Raw genomic sequence first — 21,683 nt, forward strand, 5'->3', positions numbered from 1 at the left:
TGTGGGAGCAGGGGAGGTGTATGACCATCAGGCCAGCAGGGTCTGGCACTGACAGCCCGCCGCCCCTGATGCAAAGAACTGCAGCAGAATTCGGCTAGTACCGGAGGGTCAGTTCTGGGGGCTGACCCCTGGCCCCGACCCTTCAGACACGGAAGGGTACCGTTTCCTGGGGAACCGCCTGCCTAGCAGTGGTCCCTGCGCTGGGAAATGAGACGCTTCTCTTTCGCGAGGCATGCGATGCCACAGGCGCACGGATGACACCTTCTCGTGCCTGCTCTGCTCCCCACCCCCGAACACACACTGGGGTTCTCTCTCCCCTCACACGGCGCATGCGGCAGCAGCTGCAGTCATTTGCTACTAGACAAGATCCTGGGGACCCTCCGCGGGCTGCAAACCCGCCTCCGCGCCCCCCCCCACCGCATCCCCATCCCGGGCAGTGTGGGTTTCCTCCCTGGTGACAGCTAGACACAGAATATTAGAGGGACAAGGTTTGTAAACATTCAAAACAGTTCAGAGTGAAAACCCAACAAGTTACGACAATTTTTCCATGAAAGATACAATTATAGTCTCCTGACAAGAAAACAAAAACAAAAACAAAAAAACCCTACAGCCTCACAGGGGCTCATGTAACACATTCACTACAGTCATCTTCACTTTATCCAGAATCCATCCAAAGCCTTACGTAACTAGAATTTTTCCCAGCAACTTACAAGATCGATGTTCATAGTCATGACCCTGAGGCATAAAAGCTACAACCCATGCCTTCTGAAACATCAGTGAAAGGGTGTGTCGTGCTGGAAATTCAAGTATTTTCAAATCCTAGACAAACCTACTCAGAGTCACTCTAGAACTGTCCACAAATTTGAAAATTTGCACATCTCTAAAACAGAGGTGTGTCCCCACCTGTGGTCCATGAAGCCAGCAAATGCACCAGCATTCTGGCTGATGGAATGCTGGGGTGTTTTTGCGGGGGGGGGGGGGGGGGGGGGGGGGGTTGTGGTTTTTTTTGTGGCTTTTACCTGAGAAGGCAAAATTGCAGGAAGTCTGCAATTCAGCCTCCAAGTAGTAAGGGTGGGTATTAAATTGGAAAACAAGCCCCCATATTCCTAGAGGAGAATCTGGGACTCAAGGAGGTGACGCATTTCAGATCGAATTGAGTGATTTCTCAGCAGGGTGGGAAACGAAAGGGGACCTTCCCGCATGTCAGCAGTCCCGCAGAGCTGTCCCTAGAGGGCAGCAGCTTTTTCCGTCCCCATAAAGTCTGGGTCCAGCCGAGAGCCCCACAAGCGCTCCCATTGCCAAGACCCTCAGCGCCACGCAGGGCTTTCTGGGCCTGTGCTGGGTGTGTTGACGCCCCAGGAGTGGAAGACGAGGAGCAGGGGAAGGTCCGGGCAGCAAGACTAAAGGACGCCCTGGAGCTCACGAGGGGGCTGCCAACTGTTTGAACCCCGCACCTTCATTCCTGACTTTTCTCCCTCCCGGCAGCCCCCATTCATCCAAAGTCTTGAGTTGTCACAAAAACATGACAGGGTGGCTTGGAGTCAGATACGAAGCCTGTGCTCAGGGACAGCGAAGACCCAAGGCGGATGCAGGAGCCGGGAAGCTCTGCGGCAACCGCAGCCACCGAGCACTGGGCCTCTGCCACCCGCTTCGCACACCGGGCACGGGGGCTCCCTGCCTCACACACCCGCCAACGGGGGCTCTGAAAACCCTTCCCCAGAATGAACTTTTACCAAAGAGGGCAAAATTCAACTTAATCACGGGAAAGTCTGACGTGACGAGGGAAAGAAAACTTGTTTGAAAGGATGGGCACGAGGACAGGAGGGAGGAGGGTGTGGCAGGAGCTCAGGTGTCCAGGCGCTGGATCTCAGGGCGACCGTCCACGTCTCTGGACTCCGTGCGGGCTCGGATGTAGTCACTGGCACTCTGCTGGTGGATGCTGATCCTCCACTTCTGCACCGCCAGGAACGTGTTCACCGCATATACCGCGGTTGCCAAGAAGCCAAATATCTGCAAAACACAGGCACGGTTAGTCCTCAGACATGTCAGCCGCCTACCGGGTGTCTGGGCAGAACCTGCCCCTGAGCAGCTCACATTCACCCGAGCTGTGTGCACCTCTTCCAGCCGCACCCACAATGCCCAGACCCACTGATATTCAGCTGCCAGACTGTGGCCAAGTACGCAGCGAACATGACCCACATAAATTCCTGCATCACCTGAAGACAGCCCAACGCTTCTTTTAAAGTATTCTGGATCTATTAAAAACAAACAAACAAACAAACAAACGGGAACCTGGGTGGCTCAGTCAATTAAGCAGCCAACTCTTGGTTCTGGCTCAGGTCATGATCTTGGGGACTGTGGGTCTGACCCCACATCAGGCTCTTCTATGCTCACTGTGCAGAGCCAACTTCAGACCCTCTATCTCCCTCTTTCTGGCCCTCCCACACACACACACACACACACTCTCTCTCTCAACAATAAATAAACATTAAAAAAATTAAAAAACAATCACAGAAGTGCCTCTTTTACAACACCTCATGGCCACTGGTAAAATATGAAAGTAAAATGTAGAGCAAAATACCAGATAGACAGAATAGGGTCTCAGGTGTCAGCCCCTAATCAAACCATAATGCCTGATGTTCCGTATCCCAGCCCCGCACCCCCATCCACTGTCCAGCTGCCTTGCTCCTGGGCACCTCCAGGTGACTCCGGGTAAGCAGCAGTACAATTTTAATGATTTGACAGCACTGATGAATCCACTGAGTGACATCTGGAAGGGTATCTGGCTTAATATTTTTTAAAAACCTTTCAAACCGGCCCCCACACAGCAAAAGTGCTACCTGTTCATTATAAAAACAGAAAAATACGGAAATGTACAACATAGAGCATGAAAGTCCACCCCACCCTCAAAAGCATTCTACCTCAAAGAACAAAAAAAATGTCACCTGACTGCCAGATGGGGTCAGGCTACCCTCTTCTTCATTAAGACCCCCCTGCCCCCCAAAAGATAAAGCTCTTAAAAGTCATGTCACTAACAGACACGCAGGCCTCTGCTGGAAACAACTAAAGCAGTAATTCTCAAATTTGAGCATGTGTCTGAATTACCTGGAGGGTGTGCTGCTACGGATTTCAGATTCAGTAGCTCTAGGGGAGCCTGGGAATAGCATTTCTAACAAGTTCCTCAGTGATACTGAGGCTGCTGTTCTGGGGACTATACTTTGAGAACCACAGCGCTGAAGGAACCAGGACCTCCATTGACTCAGTAAGAACATCATTAGCGAAGGAAAAGCTAAGGAAGAATGAGCAGGATACAAGCTAGGGGACAGGAGAGCAAGTCACAGAGTGCACAAATCAGCCTGTGTCTTAACCGTTCACTTACCACGGCAGCAATTTCTGCTCCGGTTTTGTGGTTTAAAGCAGCCAGTACAATCGAAGCAATAAAGAAAAAGAAAGTGCTGAGTCCAGTGTTGACCAAATCCTAAAGAAAAAGATAAAGTCACTTGGAAAGAATTATTTTTCCGGGTTTGCCCTAAAAGCAGCACAATACCTGGCCTCTCTGATGGCTCCATATTTTAGTCTCGATGGCTCAGGGCTACTGGGCTCACAAAGGAAGGCAAAGATGATACCAGTTTATGATGCTACTTGATATGTCACCAAAGCAAAACCCACTTTTTAACCAACCGTGTTGTCATTTCTTAATGAATTATTACAGAAACCCAAACCACTAACCCACTTAGGACATGCACGTTAATTACCATTTTGAATTCTATTGTCAGCTTTTCAAACTGCGTTCCAATCACCTCAGCATTGACAGTGCTCCCCAGAAGTCCAGAATGTACTGAACCTGGCTAAGTGCCCTCCAATGCTGCCTCCCCCTCCCCCTCCCCATTCATTTGTGACTTGGCAAGTGCACAGGTTTTCAGACATAGAGAACACACTTAGCCAGACCTCATACTCCTTCTTATGCATGGTCTTTCAAGGCTCTCTATGGCGAAAACCTGAGGATTTTCTCCTAAGCTTTTTGCAAAGCAAACAAGGTTATGTATCCAATGCTTCCAAGATTTAACTCCTGTCTCAGCTATGGAGACAAAAGGAGCACAGCAATTAAGTGGTGCAGCCTAACGTGGGTCCTTCCTCACCATGACTTGGGACAAGCCATTTTGCTTCTTGTGTCTCATGTGGGGACAGTACCTCCCACCTCACAGAGTTGTTCTAGGGGTCAGGTGGAGCCACTCACAGTTAGGGTTCTCTGCACATTCATTGCTGCTTTGGTAATTACCAGCATGACAATGGGCCAATGACAGAATGCGTCATACCAGATCCCTCTATAATCTCTACAGGGAAACAAAATCCAGGGGAAATGCTAGACCATTTAAGTGTCAAGTTGACTGTGCATCAACACCATGTAGGTCCTTCAAAGGCCATCTCTTTTTTTTTCTTTAATATTTATTTGAGAAAGAAAAGGAACGCGCTCAGAGAGGTGAGTGTGTGCATGCGGTAGTGAGTTGGGGAGGGGCAGAGAGAGGGAGAGAGAGAGAATCCCCATCAAGTTCCACAATGACAGCACAGAGGCCAACATGGAGCTTGATCCCACAATCCTGGGATCATGACCTGAGCTGAAATCAAGAGTTGGACGCTCTACCAAATGAGCCACCCAGTGCCCCACCTCACCATTTCTTCTTTCCAAAGATGCAAAAAACCAACGTTCTTATGACAGAGGTACTGAGCCTGCGTGGCAGGAACCCCAGCCCACTGCTGGTATGCAGGGGCTCACAGAGGGCAGCAAGTGCTGGCTCCAAAACTCTGTCAGAAACTGTCTGCCAGCACGACAGTTTTCAGCTGTGGCCCATATAAAGCAAGAGAAAATTTTTCCCGAATTCAAACCAGGAAGTGTTTAGTTAAAATGCTCAGGTCTGGGGCGCCTGGGTGGCTCAGTCGGTTAAGCGTCCGACTTCAGCTCAGTTCATGATCTCATGGCTTGTGGGTTCGAGCCCCGCGTTGGGCTCTGTGCTGACAGCTGAGCCTGCAGCCTGTTTCAGACTCTGTGTCTCCCTCTCTCTCTGACCCTCCCCTGTTCATGCTGTCTCTCTCTCTCTCAGAAATAAATGAAACATTAAAAAAAAAATGCTCAGGTCTGGGTAAGGTGCTGTAGGGATAAAAAAGAATATAAAATGTACTTTCCAAAACAAAGACTATTCAGAAGTGGGGGGAGTTTTGTGATACATGCTGAGACGAAATATCAAACAAAATAGTATGTACATTATTGGTGATAGTGTAAAAAATAGAAATGTGGTCAAAGGCCTGTATGCATCAAAGATTTTAAAAAGGTTTGTGTTGCCTATGATTTCCACATTTGGAAATTCATCTTAAATATCACACTTAGTGCAAAGGTCTAAGGATGTTCATCATATTACTCAAAATAGCAAAAGAAAAAAAAAACCTCAAAAAACTGAAAGCAAACAAAATGCTCAAGAATAAAGGATTTGTTAAATAAAAATAAAGGATTTGTTCCACAATGGAACACTATGCAGTCATTAAAATAATGGTGCAGTTGTATATTTAACGGGGAATATACTTAAAATAGTTTAAATGAAAAAGCAGGATTCTAATGGTTCCACTTCCATCCCCCCCCACACATACACATATCACAACATACATGCCTACATGAAAGATAGTCTACATCGTCTGGAAGCTTATATCAAGTATTACAAGTGGTTATCCCAATGGGTTGTATCACATATGAGTTTTTAACAGCTTTATTGAGATATAACTCATATGCCATATAATATACCTAATTAAGTTGTACAATTCAATTACCACAATCTAATTTTATTTTTTTAATACTTCTTTATTTGAGAGAAAGAGAGAGAGAGAGAGAGAGAGAGAAAGAGAGAGAGAGAGAGAGGAAGGAGCAAAGAGAGAGGAAAGAGAATCCCAAGCAGGCTCCATATTGTCAGCACAGAGCCCGAGGTGGGGCTCAAACTCACAAACCATGAGATCATGACCTGAGCCGAAACCAGGGGCTGGACACTTAACTAAGCCACTCAGGGGCCCCTACCATGATCTAATTTTAGAACATTTTCAGCACTCCTAAAAGAAGCTCATTAGCAGTTAATTCTTTATCCCTCCCCTAATCCTAGGCAACCACTAACCTGCTTTCTATATCTTTGGATCTTCCTATTACGGACATTGCATATAAACAGAATTATATATTATGTGCTCTTTTGTGATTGGCTTCTCCCACTCAGTGTAGTCTTTCTAAGGTTCATTCAGGTTGGAGCACACATAGGTGTGCCCTCAGAATGGGCTTGGGAGCGTTTTAGTCAACAGTGGTGCTTAATTTTTTTTAATGTTTATTTATTTTTGAGAGAGAGAAAGAAAGAGAGAGAGAGACAGAATGAATGGAGGAGGGCAGAGAGAGGGAGACATGGAATCCGAAGCAGGCTCTAGGCTCTGAGCTGTCAGCACAGAGCCTGACATGGGGCTCAAACCCATGGACTGTGAGATCATGACCTGAGCTGAAGTCAGGATGCTTAACCAAATGAGCCACTCAGGCGCCCCTTTTCTAATGCTTTCAATGGGACATATGCTCTATCAGCCACACACTTTCCAGTCTGCCGCAGCCATCCCCGCTCCCTACAGCCTCACAATGCTGGCCACCACCTTATGCCTCCTGTCTGGCCCCTCAAACACCCAAGGTTGCAGCCCCTCCTTTGTGCTACGAGAGAAGAGGAAAACCACACTCACGTACACACACTCTCAGGTCTCTTCTTCAGTGACGCACCAGGAGGTACAGATGTGAATCCCTGTAACTTCAAGAACAGAGCAACAGGGTGTGGCCTAGAGGATGCAGACCCAAGACCTACTGACGATATCTGGCCCACAGACAGGTTTGACTTGCACAATGTTCAAAGCAAATTTGAGCATGCCAACATTTAAACACCAGAAAACTGTATACAAAAACTTCTTTAAAAAAAAAAAAAAAAAAAAAAAAAAGCTTCTAGCTCCTCCTGAAAAACTGTTCCAGAAGTGCCCTGTGGCAACCACATGATCAGCTGAGTGGGGGCTGACCAGAACCACCGGCCTGCCTCAGCGGTCTCCAGCCCCAGCGGGCCCAAGTCTACAACTCCGCGCCAGTCCCCGAGAACGGGCCATCCTGTAACGTGCCCCCCCACGTCCACACTCTGTGCCCAGGAGGTACCCACTCACCTCTCAAGGCCCAGTTAGAGTCTGGCATTTTCTCTGAACTTCCCCTGACTGACCCACTCCGGGCTCCTGCCCAGGGAATCCACCCCCTCCTTGCCTGTGTCCTGCCAGGGCTCACACAAAACTGTATCAAATGGAGCACAGGTGAGCTTATCCACAGGGGAGCAGCCTGCATCTGCCTGCCCTGGGCTTTCAGCTCCCAAGTCCTGGCACAGAGGAGGTGTCCCATTCGTGTTTGCTGGACCAATCACAGGTGAGACAGTTGTGAACATGTTTCGCCCCAGGCGGTCACTGCAATCGCTCCCAAACCTCAGGACTCTGTGGTTGGCTCTGCCGTCGGTTCCACACATGCATGAGAGAGCAAGTTCACAGCCACTCAGTCTATACCACACACAGAATTGTGCTCAAATGGCTCCAGTGTCAAAGGGACAATCCTAATACTGACTATAGTGGCAAATACTCTCCATGGAGTTCCTGTTGTGCTCCTGGGTATGTGTGTGCGCGCGCGTGCATGTGTATATAACTTCACATATAATAACCTAATTATGATCCAAAATATGTATAAAGTAGGACTTGTGTTATTTTGTTCTGCTTTTATGGGGAAAGAAACAGAGTCCCAGAAAGGATGAGTGTGGTATAACAAAAAATATATATTTGGTCTTTGCTCCCAGTTCCTTGGCATTTTCTAGGGTGACGGGAATATCTTTTTTTTTTTTAATGTTTTATTTATTTCTAGGAGAGAGAGAGAGACAGCGTGAGCAGGGGACGGTCAGAGAGAGAGGGAGTCACAGACTGAAACAGGCTCCAGGCTTTGAGCTGGCAGTCAGCACAGAGCCCGACACAGGGCTCGAACCCACGAACCACAAGATCATGACCTAAGCGAAAGTCGGACGCTTAACTGACTAAGCCACCCAGGCACCCCTCTTTTTTTTTTTCTTAAATAGTTTATTGTCAAGCTGGTTTACATATAACACCCAGTGCTCATCCCAACAAGTGCCCTCCCCCATGCCCATCTCCCCGCTTCCCCTCTACCCCACCCCCATCAGCCCTCAGTTTGTTCTCAGCGTTCAAGAGTCTCTCATGGTTGGCCTCCCTCCCTTCCCCTACTATTTTTCCCCTTCTTCTCCCCCACAGTCTTCCGTTAGCTTCCTCCTAATCCTCCTATACATGCAAACATACGGTATCTGTCCTTCTCTGCCTGACTTATTTCGCTCAGCATAACACCCTCTAGTTCCATCCATGTTGCTACACATGGCCAGATTTCATTCTTTCTCATTGCCGTGTAGTATTCCATCATATAGATAAACCACATCTTCTTGATCCATTCGTCTGTTGATGGACACTTAGGCTCTTTCCATGTTTTGGCTATTGTTGAGAGTGCTGCTGTGAACATTGGGGTACATGTGCCCCTATGCATCAGCACTCCTGTATCCCTTGGGTAAATTCCTAGCAGCGCTACTGCTGGGTCATATGGGAGTTCTAGTGTTAGTTTTTTGAGGAACCTCCACACTGTTTTCCAGAGGGGCTGTACCAGTTTACATTCCCACCAACAGTGTAGGAGGGTGCCCGTTTCTCCACATTCTCCCCAGCATCTAGAGTCTCCTGAGTTGTTCATTTTAGCCACTCTGACCGGTGTGAGGTGGTATCTCAGTGTGGTTTTAATTCATATTTCCCTGATGATGGACACAGCATCGTTTCATGGGTCTGTTGGCCATCTGGATGTCCTCTTTGGAGAAGTGTCTGTTCATGTCTTCTGCCCATTTCTTCACTGGATTATTTGTTTTTCGGGTGTGGAGTTTGGTGAGTTCCTTATAGATTGTGGATACTAGCCCTTTATCTGATAGGTCATTTGCAACTATCTTTTCCCATCCTGTCAGTTGCCTATTAGTTTTATTGTTTCCTTTGCCATGCAGAAGCTTTTTATCTTGATGAGGTCCCAGTAGTTCATTTTTGCTCTTGATTCCCTGGCCTTTGGTGATGTGTCAAGTAAGAAATTGCTGCGATTGAGGTCAAGGAGGCTTTTTCCTGCTTTCTCCTCTAGGATTCTGATGGTTTCCTGTCTCACATTCAGGCCCTTTATCCATTTTGAGTTTATTTTGGTGTATGGTGTGAGAAAATGATCTAGTTTCATTCTTCTGCATGTTGCTGTCCAGTTCTCCCAGCACCATCTGTTAAAGAGGCCGTCTTTTTTCCCTTGGATACTCTTTCCCGCTTTGTCAAAGATTAGTTGGCCATATATTTGTGGGCCCAATTCTGAGTTCTCTATTCTATTCCATTGGTCTATGTGTCTTTGTGCCAGACAGGAGTACTTTTGTGATTCATAAGGAGCCCCTTCAACCATTCCTGACTTTATGTTAATGAGGTGACTCTCTGGAGCCCCTGGACAGTTTCAGGATGGGAGGTCGTTACCAGAAAAATCAACCAGGCAGTTAGAAGGTTAGAACTTTCCGCCCTACCTGCACCAACCTCCAAGGAGGAGAGAGGGGCTAGAGATTGAGTTCAACCTCCAAATGACCAATGATTTTAATCAATCATGCCTACATAATGAAACCTCCCTAAAAACCTCCAAATGATGGGGTACAGGGACCTTCCAAACTGGTGACTACACACCTAGGCTGGGAGGGTGCTACACCCCGACTCCAGGAGGACAGAGGCTTCAGCACGTTGAGACTTCTGGATCCTGCCCTACACATAAGGATCTCTACCATGTGGCTGTTCCTGCGTTGTATCCTTTATAATGAACCAGTAATCATAACTAAGGCATTTTTCCCAAGTTCTGTAAGCTGCTCTAGAGAATTATGAACCTAAGGAGGCAGCTGGGTGAGCCCCCAAATCTGCAGTTGGTGCGGGTGACCTGGGAGCTCCATCTGTGGTAGATGTGTGAAGTGGGGGCAGTCTTGAGGAACTGAGCCCTTTGCCTGGGGATCTGTGTCAGCTGTTGGGAGTTAGCATCAGAATGGAGTGGAGCTTGTGGACACCTAGTTGGTGAACTGGAGAATTGGAGAACTGCTCAGTCTGGAAAAACTACACAGATTTGGTGTCAAAGGAAAAAAAGACATATATTTAGAGTAAAAACTGGTGTCAGAAACCCGACACAATGAGTCATGGCCAAGTCCTTGGGGCTCTGCAGGTGGCCCCTCTGGATGCCTCAGACTGTCCCAACTCAACACCCAACCAACCTGGGTTCCTGATCCGGAGAGGTCTGTGGGATGAGCGACAGCCGCCAAGGCACTGAGAAGGAAGACCAAGGAGGAAGAAGAAAAGCCAGGACGGGGTAGCCTCAGGACAGGCAAGAGTGGAGAGTACGCACCAAGAACAGAGCATTCCATGGCAGAGTCCACTCAAACGTTCATCGAGGAGATGGGGTGCCTGGGTGGCTAGTCAGTTAAGTGTCCGAGTCTGTTTCAGCTCAGGTCATGATCTCAAGGTTTCATGGGCTGGAGCCATGCTGCCAGCACAGAGCCTGCTTGGGATACTCTTTCCCTCTCTCTCTGCCCCTCCCACACTCGCACTGTTTCTGTCTCTCTCAAATGAAAAAATTACATATATATTTTAAAAATCTTCAGTGAGGGGAGAACTGAGGAACAGCCAGGGGATCCAGGAACACAGAGGCCCCAGAAATCCCGACCAGAGTACTCCCAAAGACATCCAATTTACCTTTTGACCCAACTCGTAACTCCACAATCTTTTCATTCTTCAATCAACTGTACATTTAATGTATTTTTCTGAATGATCTGTATTTGACAGTAAAAGTTGAGAAAACACAGACTGGGAGCAGAGAAACAGAAGGCATGACCAGACCTCCCTGCTTGTTACAAAGTTGGGCAGGGCAGGCCCTTATGGGCTCAGAGCACCAGCTAGGGAGACTGGGAGACCCTTGTGGGCTTTCAGAAGTGGGAAGGGGATGAGAGAAGAGAAGGATGTGGGGCGGGCAGGAAGCCTGGGGCACTAACCACGGTAAACACAAATAGGACACACAGGTGTATGAGCCCCTAATATAGAGAGAAAAACAAATACCACAGGATAAATCCCATAGAATCATCAACAAACAAGCAAACCCAGAGCTAACAGAATCATTCTGCTTACATCAAATAATGCTTGTATAAAATACATACTTTGCAACCTCCTCCTTATGTGCCATTTTCCATAAATATTTTTGTGTCAATGTAGGCTCCTGAAATGACCGTTTTGCTAAATCTATACCAATCACACCCTATTTCATTCCCTAGCTGGCTCTGTTGAGAACAACAACTCCCACCACCTAGTTACAGAAACACAACACAGCCAAGGCCAGCCCTCAGCAGTGACTCAATAAGCTGTGTCCAGCCCTGAAGAGCTCACTTTTTCTCCCCTCCTAAAGAAGAGATGACCCGAGCTCTCCTCAGTAAGTACCACCTCCTCAAGTTCATGTACTCACATACTCTTCTGTTGGATAAGCATACACCTTCATCTGCTCTACAAGGGTGGAAATTCTTGGGTTCCTGGGTGGCTCAGTCGGTTGGGCATCCAACTTGTGGTTTCAGCTCAGGTCATGATTTCATAGTTCCAGGAGTTTGAGCCCCGCATTGGGGTCCTCACTGATGGTGTGGAGCCTGCTCGGGGTTCTCTCTTTCTCACCCTCTCTTTCTCCCTCAAAATAAATAAATAAACTTTGTAAAAAAGGGTGGGGTGGAAATTCTGGAAAAAGGATCCCAAAGAATTGAAAGCACTGAGGGGATGGGGTGCCTGGGTAGCTAGTCAGTTAAGCGTCTGACTCTTGGTTTCAGCTCAGGTCATGATCTCGAGGTTTCATGGGTGGAAGCCATGCTGCCAGCACAGAGCCTGCTTGGGATTCTCTCTCCCTCTCTCTCTGCCCCTCCCACACTTGCACTCTTTCTGTCTCTCTCAAATGAAAAAAATACATATATATTTAAAAAATGTTCAGTGAGGGGAGAACTGAGGAACAGCCAGGTGTTCACTCTGCCAACGCCATCCAGAAGAAAATGACGTATGTTAACTTGTCAGTGAAAAAGATGCATGTGAGTATGACCAAATAATGTGGTAGTCAACAAGGAGAAAGCTCTTCATGACTAAAACAGAAAAATCCAGGACACCTGGGCAGCTCAGTTGGTTATGCGTCCAACTCTTGATTTCGGCTCGGGTTGTGATCTCTCGGTTCGTGAGTTTGAGCCCCAAGTTGGGCTCTGTACTGACAGTGCAGAGCCTGTTTGTGATTCTCTGCCTCCCTCTCTCTCTACCCCTCCCTGCCTGTACCCTCTCTTTCTCTCAGAAATAAACATTTTTTTAAAATCTGAATTCCAGGAAGCTCACTAAGGAGATATTTCTGGGGATAAGGACCGATATGAATTACTTATAAAGCTGTAAATCTTTTAACAGATTTACAGATGTCAAATCAGAAGATAAGACTGAATTAAGGGATTAAAGTCAATCCTTGCAGAAGTCTGCAGGAGAAAGATGTGGTTGACAGAAAACAACTCTTGTGGGGCACCTGGGTAGCTCAGTGAGTTGAGCATCCGACTTCAGCTCAGGTCATGATCCCATGGTTCATGGGTTTGAGCCCTGCATCAGGCTCTCTACTGACAGCCCAGAGCCTGGAGCCTGCTTTGGATTCTGTGTCTCCCTCTCTCTCTCTATCCCTCCCCCCCTTGCTTGCTCGCTCGCGCTCTCTCTCTCAAACATAAATAAACATTAAAAATATTTTTAATAGTTAAAAAAAAGAAAACAACTCTCATTTGTGATAATATTAAGACTTTTCATACTGGCAGCAGTGCACACTGGCTTGAGGTTCCCTTTCACCCATTGTCTCATTTCATTCTTAAAACAAGCCTGTAAAATACTCCACTTTACCCATGGTGGCCTTCAACATTGGGCTCTAAGTGACCTGGCCAGAGTCACACACAGCTCTCAAGAACCACCTTGCACTTGAACCCAGAAATGTCTGACTCAAAGTCCTTGGTCTTAACCTTCCTGTCAGCCACTTCCTTCTCAAACAGTTCCTCCAGCACTTTGCATTCTGGTTGGAGGAGGTTTATGAGACGGTCCTATGCTCTCCATCTACTATACTATCAATTTAAATTGGTAAATGCTCACAACTCTGTGAGCATTTTTTAATAGAGAACAAATTTTATCTTAAAAATTCTTGAGATGCTGGGGCAACTGGGTGGCTCAGTCGGTTGGGCGTCCAACTTCGACTCAGGTCATGATCTCGGGGTTTGTGAGTTCGATCCCCACTTCGGGTCTGTGCTGACAGCTCAGAGCCTGAAGCCTGCTTCAGATTCTGTGTGTGTCTCTCTTTCTCTGCCCCTCCCTCCCTCACACTGTGTCTTTCTCTCTCTCAAAACTAAATAAACATTAAAAAAAAAAAAAAATACCAGAGATGCTAAAACCTGTCACAAAACCAGGACAAAACCAGCTGAGTTTTCAACTGAAATCAACTTTTCTAGTTCAGCTCTCCTTGTATATTCCCTCCTAGGAGTTCAAACAACACACAGAGCATTCTGCCAGAAAGAGCAGCTCCTCCCCATACCCCCCAGGATCACCATGGGAGCGGCCTTCCCAGGCAAGGGGACCAGCTCCACCTCCTCCCTGCTCCTCCTGGGCTCCTGCAGCGGGGCCCACTTTCCAGGGTGCTGCAGGAGGCAGCAAGCCAGGAGCTCACCACGGGTGGGTGGTCTGCAGCACCCTCCTGTGCTCCGGCCACCCTGCACCCCTTCAGGAGGCACAGAAGGGGGAGGCAGCCGGCTGTGCTTCCTGTGGCTCTGACTGATTCCCTTTGAGCTCTTGCTTGTGAGTATTTGCAGAGAAACAACAAGAAAACCAAGTGCTGTTATTAAGTTTCCTTTCTCATTCAGCAGGGTAAGGACAAGTAACAGGAGTCCAGGAACATGGGCCTGGGCGGGACCGGCCCTGAGCATCCCATGCTGATCAGAGGGTGAGCCCGACATTAAGCACCCAAACCACCGAGAGGGCGCACTTCCACTCAAGACTCTGATCAAAGCGCCAAACCCTCCGCGTCCTCCCAGTTGCTCTGAATTTGATGATAATCCTTGGCTTTGCAGCTCATTGGTCATTTCATCTGTAATTCCAATTCTTCCTGAATCAATACTTTTATAAATGGCTTTTAGGCCCAGTGTGAAAAAACTACAAAGGCATTAATTCCATTTTTTTTTCTTTCCAGACTCTGTAAATATCAACTTTACCAATCTTCTCCGAGGATCATAAAATTGAAATGACATCTTTAAAGGGGTCAAAATAATTGTTATGATGGTTCTACCATTAGTGAAGATTCAAATTACCTTATAGTTTTATTCAACCCAGTAAAGAAATTCAAAATTTCAGTTGAATTACAATGAAATATTTAAGTATCAAAATGAACTGGAACCAAACAGAACACAGAGTTCCAAAGCAGCACCCAATCCCTTGGTGCTTTGGTGCTCTGCTCATCACCAGAGTGGTGACCTATACTCACTGTCAGGTTCCAGTTGATCTGGGGGATTCTCATGTGAAGGTTCAGACTGAACAGAATCAGCAAGACTCCGGTCACCACAAATGCACTGCAACTCACAAACTCGAAGAAGTAGAGGCCTTCACACGGGGAACACTCCATGATGGTCTCTATGCAGATGAACGCAATCAGGGCCAAAATCTAGGAACAAAAATTGGAAACACACATGTATGTGTATATTTAGTACACAGCCGTGGACATATGTGCCTATCACATTTAAATACAACTCCAGCACCACCATATGCAGCCAGAGTTTTCCTCTGGGGACGACAGCATCACTGTCACGAACACAACCTGATGAAATTCTCGTGCAACAACAGGTATGGAGGATAGAATTCCTGAGGTAGACCCCCACGCCCCACGACAGTCCCCACACACCATTGGGGTGTGGCACGGCCCTTGTGAGGAAACAGAAAGGAACATCTCTGTGATGTTTTCAGTTCTTCCTCTGCCACTAGTAAGTGGCCACTGCCTACACACGTTTCCAATTTATAGTCCCTACCACAATTATGCCAAACACGGAGAGGGCAGGGTCCAAATGGTGTCCATTTGTGCCATCTGTAGCTACCCCAGTGGTTCAAGCGGAGGTCACGCAGGCTGACTGGGACCCCTGAGGGCTTTAAGACAGGAATGGGTATAATCCTTCCTTCTCCCAATTACAAGTCCCTAAAAATGAGGCCTACCTAATTAATTCATAAGCCGTGCTTTTTAAAAGTTATCCCTGGAGGGGTGCCTGGGTGGCTCAGTCAGTTAAGCATCTGACTCTGGATTTTGGCTCAGGTCATGATCTCACAGTTGGTGGGTTTGAGCCCCACATTGGGCTCCGTGCTGACAGTGCAGAGCCTGCTTTGGGATTCTCTTTCCTTCCCTCTCTCTCTGCCTCTCCTCTGCTCACTTTTTCTCTCAAAATAAAGAAACAAAAAATTTTTTAATAAAAAATTAGGACACCTGGGTGGCTCAGTTAAGTGTCCAACTTCGGCTCAAGTCATGATCTCACAGTTCATGGGTTCAAGCTCTGTGTTGGGCTCTGTGCTGACAGCCAGCTCAGAGCCTGGAGCCTGTTTCAGATTCTGTGTCTCCCTCTCTCTCTGACCCTCCCCTGCTGTCTCTCTCTCACACACAGAAATAAATAAAACATTAAAAAAATTTTTTAATAAAAATAAAAGTTATCACTGTACTTGGTCATAAAAAGCTGGAATGGCAGTTTATAAAAACATTTAAAAATTTACCAATAACGGCATCAATTTCTTTCTGAGGAACCAAAGTAATATTCCAGCAATATGTCCCAAGAGATCAGAGCTCATAGTTAAACAGGTATCAACAGAAATTACCAGGTGAGCTTTTAAAAGATTTCAGGACAGGGAGCACCTGGATGGCTTAGTAGGTTAAGGGTCTGACTCTTGGTTTTGGCTCAGGTCATGATCCCATGGTTCCGGAGTTCGAGCCCCATGTCGGGCTCTGTGCTGACAGCTCAGAAACTGGAGCCTGGTTTGGATTCTGTGTCTCCCTCTCTCTCTGTTCCTCTCCCACTCACATTCTGCCTCTCTCTCAAAAATAGATGAACATTTAAAAAAAATTTTTAAATATCATGAGAAAGAGGGGGCCCAGTGGCTGAATTAATGACACAATGACCAGGACAGTTCAGGGGGTCCTGCACCTAAAACCAGATCAATCTTAGTCTCCTGGCCTCTACTCTACCACTTCTTTAGCTGAGCACTTCCCAGCCGACCACATTTCAAGCCTGTGCCAGAACCTGAGGTGAGCCCCCACTTCAAAGGTCCAGGAGGTACAGACGACTCTGTGGTCCCAGATCTGTCCTTAGAGCCACCAACATCAGCATCATGAGAGAGCCCATCAGAAGTGCAGAACTTCCTTTTTTTTTTTTTTAATGTTTTAATTTTTATATATTTTTGAAAGACAGAGAGAGAGCTGGCAAGGAGCAGAGAAGGAGACACAGAATCCAAGGCAGGCTCCAGGCTCTGAGCTTGAAGCGGGGCTCAAACCACGAACCAGGAGATCATGACCTGAGCTAAAGTCGGACGCTTGACCAACTGAGCCCCTCAGGCGTCCCAGAAGTGCAGAATTTCTGCCTCTCCTCCTTAACCTACAGAGTCAGAATGTTTTTATTGTTTGCCAGATGATTAAACTCTGGGAAAACTACAAGGCACGCGCCTTTCAGTGCGCAACTCAATGCCGCCTCCTCCCCATGCCTTCCCTGATTGTTTCTCTTCTTGCCAGACATTATTTGATTCTACCCTCTCCTGGGAAGGCTTGTTCAACTGTGAATGCATTCTACCCTTTTTTAAACTTGCCATTATGCCTCTCTCTGCCTCATGAGCTTTTGGAAGGCAGGGGCCAGCCCATCTCTTTCTTCCTGGGGCACCAAGTACAGTTACTTGTGCACTGCCAGCAAACAGGCTCGGAGGCCACTAAAAACCCACATCCACAACTGCTGACTTGCTTGGCAAGATCTCCACATGAAAAGCAGGGCAAGGTGGCTCCCCTCTACCCACTATCAATATTAATACTTCAACACTGGTGCGCTTGGTTGATTCATTTGGTTAAAAGCCTCTGGCTCTTAATTTTGGCTCAGGTCATGATCTCACAGTACATGGAATCCAGCCCCATGTCGGGCTCTGAGCTAACAGCCCGGAGCCTGGCTTGGGATTCAATCTCTTCCTCTCTCATCCCCTCTGGCCCTGATTGTGCCCTCACTCTCTCTCTCAAATAAATAAAAATAAACATTAAAAAAATACTTCCACACAGCAATCATAAAAGACACCTCTATCAATATGTGGTTCACACTTCTATTTTAAGTCAGAACATTCTGAGACAGGGGTCTTTAGGCACACATTTTGTGTATCTTCTAATGGCTCTTCTTATAATTCTCTACAGAAGCACAGACTTGAATTCTCCATCTGAATTTCATGCCTGACTTGCAATCAATTCACAAAGAAGTAGTTCATATAAGGGAAACTCCTAAACTTTTTCTTCCCCTTGTAATTGGATCTAGTAATCCTGGGTAAGAAATAACACACTGTACTGATGAGTTACAAATGTTTCTGGTATGCTAACTTCAACCATATTTGTGTGGGAAGGTAACACCTACATTCTTAAATATTAAAAATGGTTTCAAGAATATGCAAATCTAATCGGCCACTCAATACAGCAGTGAACAAAACAAAAATCTCTGCTCTCTAGCCCATATTCTAATGAAAGTGAAGCTTTTAAAAATTATATTAAAAATACAATATGCTAGGCAGTGTTAAGTGCAAAGGGGGAAAATTCAAAGCAGGGAAGGAGAATGCAATGTAACTAGGGCAAAGGTGTTTGAAATGTTAGGCAGAGTGACATGAAAGCCTTACTAAGAATATTCTAGATTTTTGACAAAGTTTATCACAGTCTATTACAAATGATATTCAAATGAAAGAGAACATCAACTGCCCCCATTCTTTTTTTTTTTTTTTTTTTAACATTTATTTATTTTTGAGAGACAGAGAGAGTGTGAGCAGGGGAGGACAGAGAGAGAGGGAGACACAGAATCTGAAGCAGGCTCCAGGCTCCGAGCTGTCAGCCCGGAGTCCAACACAGGGCTCAAACTCACAAACAAGATCATGACCTGAACGGAAGTCGGCCACGTAACCAACTAAGCCACCCTGGCGCCCCATCAACTGCCCCCATTCTGACCTCAGTCTGTTCTATCTCACTAAATTCTTTCCAGTTTATCTCTTAATTCGAGCCAAACACCCTGTGGGCAAAGCATCCTGTGATGGAAACTGAAAGTGCCCCCTGAAGCAACAGGGACTGCCCTGAGCCGGCAAGACCCCGTGGGGCTGACCCCAAGACAGTGATCAACCTGAACTTTACTGACCAGATGCAAGCACCCACCTTTTTTTCTATAAACGTGGAAGCATTTTCAACACGTGGGAGATGTCTTTGAGGCATCAGTCCTAGTCTTCCCAGCGAGGGCCTCCCTGAAATAAATTCCTTTCTTCTTTCCCCGCCACTCGCCTCTCCCCCTTTGGATTTTGTCAGCGGCCAGTAGCTGAACCCAGTCTGTTTGAAACCCCTGGAGCCAGGGGCTCTTGCACCCCAGTTATAAAAGAATAAAATTAAACAGCAAATGAAGATATACACCGGGCAAGGTCCAAAAGGGTCTCTAACACAGGAGCTCTGCCCTGTGGAGTTTGGAAGGCACGGCCCTCCTGGAACGTGCACACACATTTTGGTTTCCCAACCTGGCAGCTGTCAACTCTGGCCTTCAGGTTTTTATAGAGCTCAGTCTGCAGCCCCTTCCCAGAGGCTGATGGGTGGGGCTGAGTTCTCTTATCACAAGGTTGCTTCCCCTGGCAACCAGCCCCCATCCTTAAGTCCGCGCATTAACCCAAACTCAGGTGTGGCTGAAAGGGGGTTGCTAAGAATATCAAGATACCCCTCGTCACTTAGGAAATTTTAAGGGTATTAAGAGCTGTGCCAGAAATGAGATGAAGACCAAATATATATTTCGCAGTATCACAAGTATTCCTATGTAGACAGAGATACAGATAGATACACACATACACACAACTGTACACATACATTAATCAATCTCCTTTTGATAGGTGTTTAAGCAGCTTCTAATATTGTTTCTAATAAGCAGTACGCTTTTTTGCCTGCCTTTTGGCACAGCAAATGTCAAATCTTCCTCCTGCACAGCGAAGTCTATCAATTGTTGCTAAACTAAAAGCTACCTGTTGACTAACAAGAAAGAAAGAACTCAAAGTTATGCTGGAAGCCAACAACTTCAAGCAAGCCCCAAGAGTCAGAAGTAATTCAACTTATAACAGTTTTGCAGTAGACAAATGTCACAATGTAAAATAGTAGAGCTGTTCAAAAAGATGCAAGTAACAGCCCTTGTATTTGCTAATTGAGGGATCATGGGTGTCCTTGGACAGATCCCTTTCCATGTAGCACCAACCAATTCACCAAGAGTATTTTCATGATTGGCAAGCAAATTTATATTAAAAGGTTGTCAGCAGCTAATCACAACCGGCAACCTCAAAAGGCAGGAAGGGAGGGAGGAGAAAAGTTGGCTGATTAAGTTACTATTAAAACTGTTTAAAATTTTGGGGCACCTGGGTGGCTCAGTCGGTTACGTGTCCGGCTCTTGGTTTCAGCTCAAATCATGATCTCACAGCTCATGGGTTTAAGCCCCATACTGGGCTCCGTGCTGACAGTGCTGAGTCTGCATGGGATTCTCTCTCTCCCATTCTCTCTCTCTGCCCCTCCCTCAATTGGCACGCACTCTCTCTCTCTCTCTCTCAAAAATTAATAAACTTTAAAAATAAGTAAAACTTTTAAAAATTTCATAACCCCCTATGTTACTCTTGGTGGGAGTGTCCAGTGTCAGGGCCTTTCTGGAGGCCCCAGTAACCAACAGCACTGTTCACCAGGGCATCCCATTCTCCCCTCTGCAGGCACACTGTAGGGTTGGAAGCTTGTGGTCTGAGATGTTCCCCATGCAGATTTATTCTCAAGATGACAGAGTTTATAACTCAGAACTCCACCCATGCCACTCCAGCTTCCTATCATGACTTCTCTAGCCGGGTGGCGATGGAGTATCAATGGTTTCTGGGGATTTGACTAATTGGAAGCTGTCACATGTCACATGTCACATTTGGGTCTGGCTGTCACATCCACACATAGTTACTGTAAAACCCCCACTAAAGGAATGGCTTCCAGATATGCTCTGAGCTGACATCATGAAGAAGAAACGGGTCCTAAAATTCACAAGATAGATCAAGATTATATTCAGTGATGCAGAGTATGTAATTATAAGCACATACACATGTTCTCCCTTTTTGGCGGGAATCACATGAAATAGAATTGATCAGGGAAGTCAAACTAAAACATTGTGGAGGTTCCTCAAAAAATTAAAAATAGAACTACCCTACAACCCAGCAATTGCACTACTAGGTATTCGTCCAAGGGATATAGATGTGCTGTTTTGAAGGGACACATGCACCCCAATGTTTATAGCAGTGCTATCGACAATAGCCAGAGTATGGAAAGCGCCCAAATGTCCATCGATGGATGAACGGATAAAAAAGATGTGGTGTGTGTGTATATATAATACTCCATTGTATGTATATATATATGTACATATACATATATACATACAATGGAGTATTACTCGGCAATCAAGAAGAATGAAATCTTACCATTTGCCACTATGTGGATGGAACTAGTGGGTATTTTGCTAAGCGAAATAAGTCAGTCAGAGAAAAATAAGTATCATATGACTTCTCTCATATGTGGAATTTAAGATATAAAACAGATGAGCATAAGAGAAGGAAAACAAAAATAACATAAAAACAGGGACGGAGACTCTTAAACATAGAGAACATAGAGAACAAACTGAGGGTTGCTGGAAGGGCTGTGGGAGGGGGATGGGCTAAATGGGTAAGGGGATAAATCACTGGAATTTACTCCTGAAATCATTATTGCACTCTATGCTAATTAACTTGGATGTAAATTATAAATAAACAAACAAATAAATAAAAGATTGATCAGAATTCCAGGGTCTATATGGCAGGAACCTGTAGCAGTGCTACAAAAAAACGAGAACATGTATGGGAGATTACAATTCATGCATTCCAATTCGTAAGATGGCATCTGACAAACCCTGAAGTGACACAGTTGGAAAGCCCCAAAGAAAATGGCACACAAAATTGCCTCCAATGTATTGAAACAGATGGAAGAAACAAATGTGGCAGTGACGACCTGCTACATATATCCACCCATAAGTGGATGTATGGAGCATAGCAGCCTAACAGCACCCTGACTGTGTAATGGTGCTGCTCAATACAAAATAGTGGCAATCTAAAATGTGAATTGTTCAGGCGCCTGTGGGACTCAGTTGGTGAAGGCTGCAATTCTTGATCTTGGGGTTGTGAGTTCGAGCCCCATGCTGGGTATGGAGATTATTTAAAGA

General features: G+C 46.2%; 1 protein-coding gene across 1 annotated transcript in view; it reads right to left on the bottom strand.

The window, feature by feature from the left end:
* Positions 1–984: 984 nt before the first annotated feature.
* CMTM4 (CKLF like MARVEL transmembrane domain containing 4) overlaps positions 985–21,683 on the bottom strand; it is a 65,099-nt gene continuing 44,400 nt past the window's right edge. Inside the window, exons 2-4 of the mRNA XM_039222491.1 lie at positions 14,675–14,851; positions 3,380–3,478; positions 985–2,010 (exon numbers count right to left, since the gene is read on the bottom strand). Of these exons, the coding sequence (XP_039078422.1) occupies positions 1,846–2,010; positions 3,380–3,478; positions 14,675–14,851 (441 nt within the window). The 3' untranslated portion in view covers positions 985–1,845. The remainder of the gene's footprint in view (positions 2,011–3,379; positions 3,479–14,674; positions 14,852–21,683) is intronic.

The sequence above is a fragment of the Hyaena hyaena genome, unplaced genomic scaffold (genome assembly GCF_003009895.1).
Source record: "Hyaena hyaena isolate Hyena2069 unplaced genomic scaffold, ASM300989v1 scaffold_18, whole genome shotgun sequence".
Lineage (NCBI taxonomy): Eukaryota > Metazoa > Chordata > Mammalia > Carnivora > Hyaenidae > Hyaena > Hyaena hyaena.